Below are 14,980 nucleotides of genomic sequence, written 5' to 3'. Positions count from 1 at the left end.
TTCTGCAGCCCTGAAATAGGGATAAAAATATCTTTCTCAAAGGGTTGATATTAAGATTAAATGAGGTCACATACGTAACAGATTAGCCCAGTGCCAGGCTTACAACAAAAACTCAATATATACTGATTGTTCATAATCAATATTCTTTAAGGTCTTCCTCCTTTTGGAGGGTGGGAATGCAAAGGATACAAAGAAAATCTGGGGAAGAAGGGTGCTCTGAAATGGCCCATCACGACTTCCCCATGGGCAGCCATGCCCTCAGTGCATGGCGCCCAGCCCCACCAAAAGTCATATACAGAGCCCAACAGGCTCCGATGTCTAATGACAGCAGAAAACCCCTAAAGGAAACTGAAACTAGATAAAGGAGGCATCTCGCTGGTCCCTTCCAGCCCCATCATCTTACTTTATAAAGGATTTCAGATGCAGATGGGGAATGAGACTTTAAAACAGGTAGCCAGCCAATGCAAGCTGAGTAATCTCCTTCTTGAGGGAGGAAAGCCCCCAGACAAACAAATGCCCCCGTCTAGATGACTTTGCCTAGGCCTACCCCAGAGGCAGGGGGCTGGACCCTGAGAAATTTCAAAGATTCTCCCAGCCCCTGAAGCAGCATGTCCCAAAATGAGTTCCAACAAACACTAAGGCCTCTGTTATATTCCTTCAAAAACTGGTTCTGCGGTCAAATATGTTTGATAAAGGCTTCATGCAATAGCCTCCTCTTGGCAAATTCTGCTGCATATTAACATATGAAAAGCATTAAAGTTCTACAATAAAGAATTCTGTTTAACCCAGTATTTCTTAAATTTATCTGACACAGGACTGAATGTGTGTATGTGAAACATCTATTAACATCCCTCCAAAGGACAGTCACAGGGAGCATCTGGGCTAAAGGCAATGCTGGGCGCTGGGACCCAGGCTGAGTCATTTTTGGACCCTCATGGTCTAGCACAGTGCCTGTTACACTGTAGGCATCTAATAAACGGTTGTTGTCTGAATGAATGGGGAAAAGGCTGAAAGAATGACTTAATAATGGTTTTCAAATCTGTGAAGGGATATAGTACCGGCAGTGCCAGGCAACAGCTTTCTGTTTCCAAGAAGGCACACGTTTTAAATTGCAGCAGGAGGGATTTTGGAAGCCCCGCTCAGAGTGTAGGATAACAATCCACCAAAATAGGATTCCAAGCCGAGCTGTATCGCCTCCTTCTGTGGAGGTGTTGGTCTAGCACTTCGGTACAGCTGAGAGTCTGCATGCAGCGGTCCACCCACCCCACCACCCGTTCATTCATTCATTCAAACTCTCACTGAGCACCTACTACGTGTCGCGCACCAAGGTCCCTCAGGACCCCTTCCAAGAGCCAAGTGGGACTGTGGTGATCTGTGTGATAACCCCTAGGGAGTCCCTAACGGGAAGGAAGAGGAGACCACCCAAGTGTGAGGTCAGGATGCCTCAAGCCTAGAAGCAACAGCTCATAACCCTCTCAGAGCAAGAAGTGTGTGTGGGAGTCAGGAGGCGGGGCGCAGGGGGTGTGGTGTCCAGGCTGACACATGAGGCTGGGCTAGAGAATAAAGCTATTACTGTCTCCCCGGTGTTTGTTTGTTTACCCCCCTTTTCTGTGACTATATCCCATTGTTCCCAGAGAGCATCCCTGCCCCCACTTCCAAGCTTTTCCCCTCCCCATACTCACAGCTCCAATCTCCTCTTCCCTTCCTTACAGCCTACTCCTCCTCCTTCAAAGCATCTCCTAATTCCCGACCTCTTGCCTACCCCTTGATCTCCCCACTTGCCACGTTCTGTACCACCCATTGTGGACCTGGGGTATCCTCAGTGTTTTTCATATTCACTTACCAAATGAATGAATAAACCAGGAGTCAAACTAAGGTCCATCTTTCTGATGACCACTACCACCACCACTGTTGAGCCACAGACTGCTTTGCCTCAAACAAGAGTGGGGGGATGGGAACAGCTGGGAGGCAGGATGAGAGGAGAATATGCATCCAGGTCTGGGCCATCCTTCCCACCCTATGTCACCATTACCAATCGCCTTCCAGCTCTGCATCCTACATCAGTCACTTGCCAGCCCCACCTGGACATCTCCTAATGGGCCTGCAGGTCTGCAGTGACTTTCTGACTTTTAAACAGAGGCTGAGCTGGGCATGATGATAGGACACCCCAACAGATTGCAGCAGGCATTCATGCTGTGGTAAGACGCGAAACCACAGAATCCGAGGGTTGGCTGTGACCTGAGCGGCTATCTTAGCCAATGATCCCAAACCTAAGAGTTGATCAACAATATCGGCTGGAGAGCTTGGAAAACTAAATCCACGCTGTTGAAAAAATAGACCCCTTCCTGGGACCCATCCCAGACCTTTGGAAGCAGAGCCTTCCATTTCCTCAGTAACAAGCTTGGCAGCCAGCCGTCCAGTCTCCCCTTGAACACCTCCACTGACACAGCTGGCTACCTCAGGAGGCATCTGGTTTGATGGCTGCAACCCCAAAGGCTAGAAAGGTATCTTCTACCTGGAGCTGAAATCTGTCTACTGTTTCCACCCATTTGCCCCAACTCTGCCCTTGGGAGTAACCAAAAATAAATTTAGTCCCTCTTCTAACACGTGACAACAGGGATCCCAGCAATAAATAACACTTTGCCCATGTCTCTGCCTTCTTACCTTTGTACAGTCTGCTGTCTTCCCAGCTAAACATCTCCCACGCTTTCAAGTGTTCTCTCAGAAGTCAAGGTTTCCAGTCCCCTTACCAATCTGGTACCCTCCTCTGAATTCTAGAATCAAACATAGTATTTCAGATCTGGCCTCAATCTTCCTATGAACCGGATATGCCCATAAGCCTAACCAAGACCCCACTGGTCTTTTCTAACAGCCAGACTGAAATGCAGGTCCACATGAAGCTCACAGTCCATTAACAAGAAACTCCCAGATTTTGTTCACAATGTTATAAAGAGAGATCTCCCCTGCCCCACGTTTGGACATTGGCTGGAGAAAATGTGGGGGGGCGTGGGCGGAAGTAGGGCTTTCCAATCATCTTCATGGAGTTTCGTGTTTGGGAGAGAAAACCAACCCTGGGACTTGCCTAGTGCTGCAGTGGTTAAGAGTCTACCTGCCAATGCAGGGGACACGGGTTCGAGCCCTGGTCCGGGAAGATCCCACATGCCGCGGAGCAGCTAAGCCCAAGAACCACAACTACTGAGCCTGCGCTCTAGAGCCCGCGAGGCACAACTACTGAAGCCCGCATGCCTAGAGCCCGTGCTCCACAACAAGAGGAGCCACCGCAATGAGAAGCCCGCGTACCGCAACGAAGAGTAACTCCCGCTCGTCACAACTAGAGAAAGCCCACGCACAGCAACGAAGACCCAACGCAGCCAAAAATAAATAAATAAATTTATTTAAAAAAAAAAAAACAAAAAAAAAAAACCAACACTGATCCTGCCCTCCACTAGCGAGCTCCCCCCACCTCATAGACAGGGATGAAAGAAGGATACGATACGCTAAAGTGTGACTTATGTAACTGCACCCAAAGGATTTATGGGCACCAGCACGTTGGAGCTCCTGGGGCAAACTGTTTCCATTCCCAACACAGGCGATGCTCCTGGGAAGTAAACGACCACAAACTGGACCCACCACAAGATAAATAAAGTTAACGGAGGTGCCAAGCAGGCAGCCGTGGACAGGAAGTCACCCAGCAAGAGACTGGTACAGTCACAGAGAGGCTCCCACCTCGGTCCCCTCCCCCAACACTCACCCCACCCCTGGCTGGAACCGAGGAGGGCGCTCCCTCCGCACCTCTCAGGAGAACACGAGGCCAGGCCCAGCAAGGGCCACAGCCCTGCTTCTGCTGCCAGGTGCACCCTCTGACAGAGTGACCCGTGGCCAGGGCCTGTGTGCATAGGGGAGCTTCTGTCCAGGCCTTTTACACTGATATTTAAAACTCTTCTGTGAGGCTGGGCAGGTTTCCGAGCTGGGGTTTAATACATCGTCTGTGTCCTCTTTATAGACAAACATGAGCACAGTGCTCCGTGTTGCACAGCACACAGACCTCATGCTCTTGCTCCAGATCAAAACTTAGACTGAATTATTAACAGTCAACATTGCCACAAGTACAGCAGCTGATCGTTCTGCTCCTCAGCTGGGTCTCTGCCATTCCTGAAGTCCTCCCCACAGGCCTCGAGGCACCCCTGAGATCCACAAGATGACCCTCCATCTAGAAGCTCTGCTCAACCCCCCCCCCGGGGGCTTCTGCTCCCCTCCAAGCATCCCCTTCCCACTGCATAGCGAAGGAGGCAACATAATCATTGAAAACAATTAGCAAATATAATCGGCAAATACAATTAGCGTTGAGGCAAGACAAGCAGACCCTCCCCGGCTACAAACTCAGAGCCCACCTCCCACCCCAGCCTGCAGTTGCTGCTGGGGTTCACTATGGCCAGATTTCTGTCTTCCAGAAATGGGGGTGATGGGGGAAGTAACTGGTGGCAGACGATTCCCGGAGTTGTGAAAGTGTGTGTCCTCTTCCATACCACCACCCCGTCCTCCCACCCCTCCGTGGGCAGGGAGGCAGTGGCTGGAGCAGTGCACACAGTAACGCACTGCACAGGCCTCTGGACCAAGTTCCAGAGCGAGGGGCCAGCTCTCCACGGGGCTCACCGGATGGCTGAGTGGGTGGGCAGCTTGCGTTTTTGAAAGGGAAGGGTAGGACTCCATGGAGCCATGGGACTCCATGGAGTGGGCTGACCACTCAAGTCTAGCCCCCAGCCTCATTATGATAAGGCGGGGGCGTGTGCATCCACGGTATTTCCCTGAGGAGCCAGAGGTCAAGGTCAGAAAGTCAATCAAGGCCCAGAATCAGAAATGCAAACAGCCATAGGAAGCCAGCCACCAACCGAGAATAAACAGGACAGAGCTGTGATGATCTCCTTTCAAAGTCAACACAAAGGCTTCCCTGGGCCCCCCTCCACCACCCGGGCCAGCCCACACGACAGACAGATAGATACACACACACACACACACACACACACACACACGTACGTCCATATGCACATGCGTGCACGTACACACTGGGGCCAGCCCACGTGACAGACACACTCCCACACTTGGACCCAGGCACCCACCCCTCAGCAGCCAGAGCAGTCACTTCTTGGTCTGCTTCCCCACCCCCATCCAGCCCCAGACTCCTCAGTTTAGACACTCACACGTGCTCAGGGTCACAGAACATCACCCACACAGCACCTGTGCCTTTCTGATCTCTGGAACAACTGGTGACAGTTGTGTGTTCAAACAGGCACAAAGGCAGAAATGCAGGAAATCACTGAGTTTCTCCAAAAGGGTTAGGGGGAAGAGAGGAAGGAGCTGATGGTAGCTGGGTAGGGATGGGTCAGCCCACACCACAAAGGCCTGACACCACCAACCTCTGACAGCACTCCCAAGCTCACGGGGACCCACACGGGGTCAGAATCTTCTCTTCAGAAACCATGTCAGGTGGGTTTAATGTGGCTGCAGAATAATACCCCACATTTGAACAGGACTTTCTACTTTTCAAAGAGCTCCTGCATCCATTATCACCTCCTAGAGTAACACTGGACAAGCAGAGACATTCATCTCCTTGGCCAAATGACGGCCCGCCCCCATGGGGCCCAAAGATGTTTCCTCCAAAATAATCTCTAATAGTTAAGCATGTGCAATAGTTGTGTGAGTGTACTTGTTTGTGTGTGAGTGCATGCAGAGGCTTTATGTAGCAGAGTGGGATACAGTCAAACAAAAATGAGGTTGCCATGGCAACAGGCTCCAGCATCATTGCAGCCTATTAACACAAGTGAGGAATGTGTTTGGCAGATGCTTGAGTGTTATTTATGGTATGGGTGTAGCAGAGGGACTTCTAACAGGCAAAGAAGGAGAAAAAAACAACCCGTGACGCCCCTACTGTACCCCACCAAGGAGACGACAGTGAGGCGAGCACAGAAGGCGAGGCTGAGAGGCTGCAAATGGGAAGTAAGAGATGGGGAAGCAGAAAAGCAGGCAGGCAGAGGAGAGGAGAGGTAGGCAGAGAACAACAGGGGGCTGAAGGGGGAGGCAAGAGAAAGGAAGGGACAGAAAAAGAGCAGGGGGAGGGGGATGAATACCAGGGGAAGAGCTAGATCAGATTTAGCAAAAGGAAGAAACATCATCCCCCAAAAGGCCTGCCCCACCTTGCCCCTCCACTCTCTCAAGAGGCACCAGATGAGACACTAGATGTTTCTCCTCCTAACTGGAGCAAAGGGAAGAGCCCCAAAGAGAAGAGGGGCCAGGGAAAAAAAATATCCAGATCAGATACTGATGTTGAAGATCTAGGCTGTAGGAGCAAGGGGGCCAGCCTCTCAGGAGAAGTGGAAAATGCCAACACAGTTTCCTGAGGGCCCACTCTGTGTCCAAGGCACCGTGGAGGGAAATTCCCAAAGCCCCCGCATTAGAGACCGCATACTGCAGCCCCATTTCCCTGGATGTGTATCTTCACCAAAGAAAAGAACAAGGCATCTAATGCAAGCCACCTTCTAACATCTGCTGCTCTGGGGTAACCTGAGGCAGAGGATAATGCTTGACTGTCCCACTAATATTTCCCACCATCCAATAGGGTTTGCTCAAGAAATACAAAGTTTATATCAGACATAATCAGAAAGGCAAATCAAATACAAACCAAAAAAAAATACAGTTTTCTCTGAAGTCAAATAGAAAGAATGCTTGCATTCTGTTATCGTGGACCATTCCTAACAAGCTCTGCTATACTCAGCAGAGCAGGTCATGAGAAGTTAAGTGCAAACCCACCCAAAAGCCTACAGACAAGGGAAGGTCTGAAGACCACAATGGGTAAAAGAAGCATGGGGTGGGAGGTGGTGGAGGTGGGGAGAGAGGGGAGATGGACAGGTCTGAGGAACTAGATGGGGAAGTCGGTCAGCCAACTCTTGTTGCTGCAATGGCATCTTCATGCTAAGATGGAGACGGGGCTCCCTAGTCCAGCACTCCTGTCCTGGGATCTGACTCCAGTCTCCTAAAATCACACGTCTAGGATTTCCTAGGGCTGTAATCAGACCCTGAGTCCCAAGTCTGGTTCAGTAAATACTCTGAATGATCCCGGAAATCTCTGCTGCTCCATGTGGATGTCATGCCTTTCTTTCTGTAGAAAAGCTATATCCACCCAAGCAACCTGCCTCCCATTCAAGCCAGGAACAACCCCCAAAGGTATAATACTCATGTGAGAGCTTGGGTCCCCAGGTCAAAACATTAGGATCCTTTATAAGCACTAACAATAGTAGTTAACTTTTTTGATAACTTTTTTTAAACCAGCTCTCAATAGGTTGTTCTCTTAAGTTCAGAGCTGATCTCTAAAGATTTTATTTCCTTCTGATCCCAGATCAGAAAAACTTTAAGTTAGCATCAACAACCCCAACTACTTCACCTACTGGAACACAATCAAATTGTTAAGCAGTTATTAAATCCCTACTAAGTAACTTACACTGTGCTAGACAAAGGAAAGAGGGTAGAGAAGGAAAAACACATACACCTCAGGATTCCTGCATCCAAGGAGCTTACATTGGATGGGGAGTAAAACCAGTGGGCACTGGGGAATAAGTAAGTGTCCCACTCTGTGGCTCTGACTCCATTGTTGGCCATGCAAAAGAGGGAGAGGCCAGTATGGCTGGAATGCAAGGAGGGGCTCCTTGCAGAAGGTGAGGATTGGCACAGAGGGGCTGGAACTGGAAGGGGCATGCAAAAGCCTCTCATTTACTAGGCAAGGAACCCGGGGCCCAGAGAGGTTGTAGCCTCCCTCCCTCCCAGTCACAGAGCACCTTGGAGGTGCAGCGAGAGCCCAGCACCATGAAGCCCATAGTATTCCCTGTGGGAGAGTATGATACCCAGGAAGCCAGGGGGCACAGGAGAACCCCTCAAGAAAGACGCAGTACCCAACAAGATTGAAGTCTGAGAAAAGGCACTAGAAGTGGGGAGGAGGAAGGCAATGACAATGGAATAGAGTTAAGAAGTTCTGTTAGAGGATGCAGTTGCCTGGAGAGAGGTGGGGGGGATGCACTAGGTTCCACAGTCAGGAGACTAGCCTGCAGCAAAGGCCCACTTGACTCTCACAGCCAAGTAGGTTGCACCACAACCAAGTAGGCTCAGCAGGGGCCAATGGATGAGGCCCATGGAGCCACATACAAGGGGACCGCTAAAGGGAGAAGGTGTGCATGTCAGAGGAGCTGGTCTCACCCAAGGTCGCCATGGCAAGCACACCTCTCTCCCACAAGTCTTCAGGGGAGTCACCAGTTAACCAGGGAGAAGTTTTATTTCCTCCTAAGCCTACCATTCAAGGCTAGCCTAACCCGTCCCAGGAGGGTTAAAAGCCCCCACCATAAGCAATAACCAGGAGCACCCACATGAAGGGGTCACGACTTCCAACACTAGCTTTCTGCTCAGGCCAGGAGGGGGACCGTCACCACACACAAAGTTTCCTTCCCACCTTTGCTGAAGGCAGCTTTTTGGCTTTCACAAATGAAACAAACTTGTCAGTCCTCCCTCAAGTTCAGAAATATCTCCAGCTCCCGAACCCCCAGTCCCAGACAACTGGCAGGGTTATATCATTTCCCCTCCCTAAGACTGGGCAAGGGGCGAACAGGGTCTCCCCTCCCCAACCCTCCATCCAGGACATTCGGTTAACAAACCATCAGTGGCCCTCAGGAGCGGGGAGGCTGCTACAGGGGCCAGCCACTTTTCTCAGGGGCCTTTTATATACAGAGACAGAAGCACAGAGAAGGGGACCTCTCCATAGCATTTTCTCCTCCGACTCTCCTTCCTCATTAGCATCCCTACAATAATGGCTAAGGTTTCGTGTGTCTTCTACCAGCGGGAACATTACATACAAGAGCACTCTTTTTGTAGAGGAAGATGATGGGGCTCAGAGGGGGTTCGGGGGCTAGAAGACACCACACAGCTGACACAGCCATGTCTCTCTGGCTCTTTTCACCACTTTAAAGGGTGAAAGTGGGTTGCCTTTCTTTGGAGTCAGGCCTAGGCCTGCGCACCCCACTATACAGTCCCTATGCCCAGGTGGGCCCCTACCTGCTTGAGCAGGAACTGGTCCTGGGCGTTGGTGCGCAGGGCGATGGCCAGGTGGAGGGCAGAGAGAAGCACCCCGCTGAGTACCGCGGCCCGCATGCGCACGGGCAGCAGCGTGTAGATGGTATAGATGAAGAACACAGTCCACCAGATGCCCTCGGAGGCACTGCGCGGCTGGGGCAGCAGCAGGCCCACCACCTGGACAGCCAGCACCACGGCGATGAGCGCGTAGCAGGCCAGGCCCATGTGGTCCTGGTGGAAGGCGGCGCGGTTGCAGAGCACGGCCATGACGAGGATCACACCCACGGCAGCCGCCAGCACGGCCAGGTAGGGCAGCTGCAGCGGGGGCCGTGCCGCGTGGAAGGCCAACATGACGAGGCACACGAGCACCAGCACAGCCATGAGCATAGTGAGGCTGCTCTGGTTCAGACGGAAGAAGTAGCGCTGGTACAGCCGCTCCAGCTTGTCCGACGGGAACTTCTTCGAGCGGAATATCTGCAGCAGTGCCAGGCAGCAGGCGCCCAGCGACAGCACCGCGCCAGGCCCCGCGCCCGAGCCTGCCAAGCTGCCGCCATCTCCGGAACCCTCGTCTTCTTCGACGGCGCCGGCCTCCAGCTCGTCGGCCGCGCGGCCCTTGCCCCGCCGCTCCTCCAGACCCAGCTCCACAGAACGGGGGCGCACCTCCGTCCCGCCAGCTGCGGCCGCCGCCGCCGCCGAGCCGCCGCCGCCGCCCGCAGGGGGCGCCCGGGTGCTGCCCCCGCCGGCCGCGCCCCGCCGCTGCCGCCGGCTGCCGCGACCGCAGTCGTCGCCGCCGCGCTCCTGCCAGGCCGACTTGGAACGGAAACTGAAGCCGAAGCCCCCAACCAGGGGGTCATCCCCACTCAGCGGAGGATCGTCATCGTCGTCGCTGCGCCAGCGGCTGGCCAGGCGCTGCTGCTGCTGCTGCGGGGTCACCGTCCCCCCGGGTTTCTTGGTGGAGCCGCGGGCCGAACCCCCGGGGGCGTAGGGGTAGCCATTGGCGCGGGAGTCGGCCTCGCCCCACGCCGAGCGGTGTTCCGGGCCTCCCCGGGACGCCGGCGCCGCCGCTGTCTGCGCCGTGTAGCCCGGGGGGCTCACGCTTTTGGAGCTGGACATCCCCCCCTCGGCCTCGTCGTCTTCTTCCTCCTCCCCCGGGGGCCGGGCCGGGGTTCTCCAAGGGGAGGGCGGACGGCCGAGCAGGGGGACCAGGCTGGGGTCACACGTCGGGGGCGGCCCGGGGCCCTGGGCAGTAGCGGGGCATCTTGGCACCCCCGTCCTGAGCGGAGAAGGAGGGCAGCGGGAGAGCAAGCGGGAGGCAGGCACAGCCCCGAGGTGAGAAGTGGCTGAGAATCCGCGTCAGTAGTCCCAGGTCCGAGATGGAGTTGGCTCCGAGCTGGGGCAGCGGGGACTACTCGAGCTGCTGAGCTGCGCGCAGAGGGACGTCCGGACTCCTGGCTCGCGTCGAGCTCGACAAGGACCGGAGTTGCGGACGAGGCGGGACGGAGAGGTGTCCTTGCGGGCGGCGCCTCCCCGGAGCTGGCAATGCCCGGGCGCGGCGCTCGCAGATTCTGCCTAAGCGGAGCCCAGCGGCACACGCGGCGAGGCGGCAGCTAGGGCGGCTCGGTAGGGGTCCCGGCGTGGAGACCAAGCGGGCGCCCTTTCCTCGCGGCGGACTGGGAGCGACTGGGAGGTGCGGGCGCCAGCCAGCATTATTTTCTTACGAGGGGTGGGGAGGTGGGATGGGGGGGTGGAGAGGACGGGGGAGGGGGCGGCGGGCGGAGCAACAGCTCCCGAGCCCTGGGGGGAGGGTCCTGGAGCCCAAGGGGGCCGTCGCCCGCATCCCCCACCTCCCGCGGCGAGTGGGAGCTTGGCCCCCGCGAAAGCCGAGCCCAGCCTTCAGCGTGTCCGCGCAGGGGGGCGGGGGCGAGGACCGGCTCCTGCAGCGCGGCCCTTCCCCTCTCGCCTCCCCCTTCCCCCAAAACGGAGCGGAGCTGGCCCGGACCCGCTGGCCCAGGAGGGCTGTCGCGCCGGCTCCGCAAGCTCCAGGCTCCCCGCCGCCGGCTGCGGGCCCGCCGCGGCCGGGCGCAGAAGGACTAAGCTGAGGGCGGAATCCGGCGCAGCACCGCCGCCGTTCCGCCCCAACGCAGGCGGGCTTCTCCCAGGGAGCACGGTATCCAGAGATCGAGGGCCGGCGCTCAGAGGCAGCCGGCCGAGAGGGGCCGGCCCAAGAACCGCTGCGCCCCGGGGACGCTCCAGGGGAACCCGCGGGAGCCGGGCTCAGGGCGCGCCATGCACGCCTCAGGCCCTGCGCTGCTCCGGCCGCTCGCGCCGCTCCTCCCTTCTCGCCCGGTTGCCGCCGCCGCCGCCGCCGCCGCCGCCGCCGGAGCGCCCTCCGCATCCCCTCCTCCCGCCGCCTCCCCGCCCCCCGCGCCGCTCGGGCCTCGGCTCACAGCGGCGCGCGGCCGCCTCCGCCCCCGGCCGGGCCGCGGCCCCCGCCTCGGCGCCCCGCTGGCATCCTCAGGCCCGGCCTCGTGAGGCGCCCGGTACCGTGGGGGCCCCAGCTCCCCTTCCTCACCTAAAATTCTCGCCGCGCCCCCTCCCTCCCTGGCGCCTGGAGCCGCGTCCAGCCCGTGGTCCCTTCGCCAGACCTGGCTGCCGTGCGGTCCTGCCCCGCCCCTTGCTTGGGTTCCTGCGCCCCTAGTCCTAGCTCCCCTCTTTTGTATCCCCCTTTAATCCCCATCCCCCCATTCAACCCAACTTCAGCCCCCGCGCTGCGCCCCCCTTCCCCGGCCCGGCTCGATTGGCCGCTTCCTGAGCTGTCATATTTGAGTCCGGCGCTCTTATTGGGCGATTCTCTGGCCGGGCGGCTATACCAAAGGAGGGCGCACCGGCCTGGGGGCGCCCAGGCAGCGACTGCCGCAGGGAGACGAAGACCAGAGTCCCTGGAGGGCCGGAGGGGCCCAAGAGCCAGACCCGGAAATGGACGGTGGAGATGGAAAGACTGAGTATCTCTGAGGCGCAGGAAGACAGTGACGCGAAAGATGGAGATGCAGTGGGTGAGGCCGATGCAGCTAGGGCGGGGCGGACAGGAACGCTTTGGTGGAGAGTTACCCAGAGGGAACCCCACAGACAGCATTACGAACACCTGACGTTTGTGAAGAGCTCTTTGCCAGTTCATACTTTTTTTTAAAAATCTCATTTGATTCTCCTCAATAACCCTGGGTTGTGACAGGGGACAGGGCCCGTGTGATTATTCCCAGTTTATAAATGAGGAAACTAAGGCTTCAGAGCCTAATTAACTTGCCATGGGCCACACAGGTCTCCTGACTTGCAACAGAAAGATCTTTCGTCAGCGCCAGGCTGGCTCCCTACCTAGCAAGGTGTTAGCCGGCAGGATGCGCCCCAGAGCAGGGTGGAGAGACCCGGCTGGAGGAGGACGGGGGAGAGGACAGAGAAGGACCAGATACTCCTGCACAGCGCCAGCGACAAACAGGCAGGAGTGGAGAGGACTTTACTTCGGGTCAAAGAGGACCTAGGCCTGTGGAATGATGTACCTATCCAGTTCCCCTCGGCCCTAAGCTGTCCTGTTGGAAGCTCCGGCAGTCTAAGCACTGGGATGGGTGGGGACGTGTCACCTCTACTCTGGGGAGGGAGAAACAACCTTCACTTTACTCTTCTTCCTCCAGCTCTCTCTGCAGAGCTTCTGACAAAGAGGCTAGAGGTCTGGGTGAGCTTCTCTTTATTTCTCTGTTGGTCATCTCTTTGCAAATTGGAAGATAAACCTTGCCAGAGTTATAAATTGGGAGGAGAAACATTCCAAGAGATCTGAATAAACTAACCCTAGAGTATTCCAGCCTTTGAGTAATCAATCCAGGATTAGCGAAGTCATAAAAAGCACCATGAATTTAGTCAGCAAACATTCATAGAGCATCCCCTGTGTGCAAAGCACTGTGCTAGGTGCCTTAGGGATAGAGAGGTGACTCAACTCTGGTTACAGTCAGGGAGGGAGAGGAGCTAAGCCACTAATTCCAGTTCAGAGCACAGTTCAGTCAGTGTTCAATAGAGGTCCAAAGAGAGCGTTTTGGGAGTTTGGAGAGAGGAGGCATTAATTCCCACTGTAAGGGCCAAAAAGACTCTAGAGGTTGAATCTGGGGCCAGCAGAGAAGGAGGAGTCGGAAGAAAAGGAGAATGGACTAATATTTATTAAGCAACAACAATATGTCTGTGCATCTTATTGTCGCATAACCGTTTTGAGGAAGATGTTATTCTCCCCACTATAAAGGTGAGAAAACCGAGACTTAGAGAATCAAAGTTTGCCCAGGGTCCAGAGTTTGTAGTAGAATGGAACCTAAGTTCAGTCTGCTCCTTGTACTCTACCACGCAGCCATGTAGCAAATACGATCTGAGAGGAACACTGCATGGACAGAAGCCAGATGGGCTTCAAGGTGATTGGGTTCCATCATTGATTCCCTTCTCATTCCCTGAGCTCTCCCTAGGTCATTCCTTTCCATTTTATTCAAAAATTTTAAGTAACCATCATCTTATAGCAAAAGCTATGTATGATTAAGTGTGTAAAAACTAGAAGAAAGACAAAAGAAAACACATTCATAATTACAACACCTAGAGAACCATTAACATCTTAATTCTTTTCTTAACAAAAAATGGGACTTTACAAAGAATTTTAGAATCTGCTTTTTTCTACTTAGCAAAATATTGTGGATATTTTTTATGCCAATAAGCATCCATCTACAATATCCATGTTATTGTCCGAACAGAATTCCATTGCATGAATATAGCATAATTTATTTAACCAGTCCCCTACTGTTGTACATTTTTCACTGTCGTAGCAGTTTGTAAAGTTTCCACTGTTTTACTGTTATAAACAATGAGGATTTTTGTACATAAATCTTCACACACATCTTTAATTGTATCCTTAGGAGAAATTCCTACAAGTAGAATTGCTGGGCCAAAGGATAAACATTTTTTCGCTAAGGATTTCTGAAATCTGAGTCTTCAGCCCCTGCCTCCCTTCCCAGTTCCAAGCTTACCCCCATCTACTGGAGAACTCCCCATGGATGGTCCTTGGTATCCACCAGCACCCCAGGTTCAGTTTGTCTAAAACTAAGGTCATCCCCCAAGAAGCTTGCTCCTCCCTCTGTTTTCTCACCACTGGTGGAATTACCATCCCCCAAACTCCCAGATCTTAGAGTGGCAAGCCCTCCTATCCCAGTTCCCAGAGTCCTGCCACCGTGCCCTTGTCTTTTCACTTCTGTCTCTTCTTCCACATTCTCTGGCTACTACCTTCGCCCAGATCCTCCCTACTCATTGCCTAGACAATGACCAACTCTCCCTCCTTGCCCTCCAATCTGTCCTCCACTTTGTCCCCATCTGATCATGCCTGTCACAACCCGACTGAAAACTGTCCCCAAAACTGCCTCTTCCTACCTGCTAGCTTTCACTATCCACCACTTCCGCACATCATCCAGCCACCCCGTAAAGGGCTCTTTAAATTTCTGCAGAGATCACCCTTTTCACATGCACCCCCAGCACAAACCAAATCTGTAGCATCTCTGTGATGCCTCTCTAATGCCTTTTCCTCCCCCACGACCCCAGGCTGCTAGGCACTCCTTCCTCAGTTCCCAGCACACCTTGCTTTTATCTCTATTATAGCACTTGTCACATTGTATTATCTTGTTTTCAGAACTGTCTCCACAATCTGCTGAACTCCTTGAGGGCAGAATTGGTATCTTACTTATTCTTGTGCCCCATACCTGGCACATAGGAGGTACCCCTTAGCTGTTTGTTGGATAAAGAAATGGTACATCTGGGGATTAGTGATGGGAATTGAGTCTGAAGGGTGGGGTGGAGTGAGAGG

At 54.3% G+C, this 14,980-nt stretch overlaps 1 protein-coding gene across 1 annotated transcript in view; it reads right to left on the bottom strand.

Annotated features, from left to right (window-relative positions):
- Nucleotides 1-10,768, bottom strand: part of ADCY5 (adenylate cyclase 5) — a 154,818-nt gene extending 144,050 nt beyond the window's left edge. The window contains exon 1 of the mRNA XM_060100158.1: nucleotides 9,091-10,768. Coding sequence (XP_059956141.1) covers nucleotides 9,091-10,221 — 1,131 coding nt within the window. The 5' untranslated portion in view covers nucleotides 10,222-10,768. The remainder of the gene's footprint in view (nucleotides 1-9,090) is intronic.
- Nucleotides 10,769-14,980: the final 4,212 nt, after the last annotated feature.

Source organism: Mesoplodon densirostris, chromosome 5 (genome assembly GCF_025265405.1).
Source record: "Mesoplodon densirostris isolate mMesDen1 chromosome 5, mMesDen1 primary haplotype, whole genome shotgun sequence".
In the NCBI taxonomy this organism is placed as follows: domain Eukaryota; kingdom Metazoa; phylum Chordata; class Mammalia; order Artiodactyla; family Ziphiidae; genus Mesoplodon; species Mesoplodon densirostris.
The sequence above is the reverse complement of the archived record's forward strand: the minus strand, read 5'-3'. Positions and strand labels throughout refer to the sequence as shown.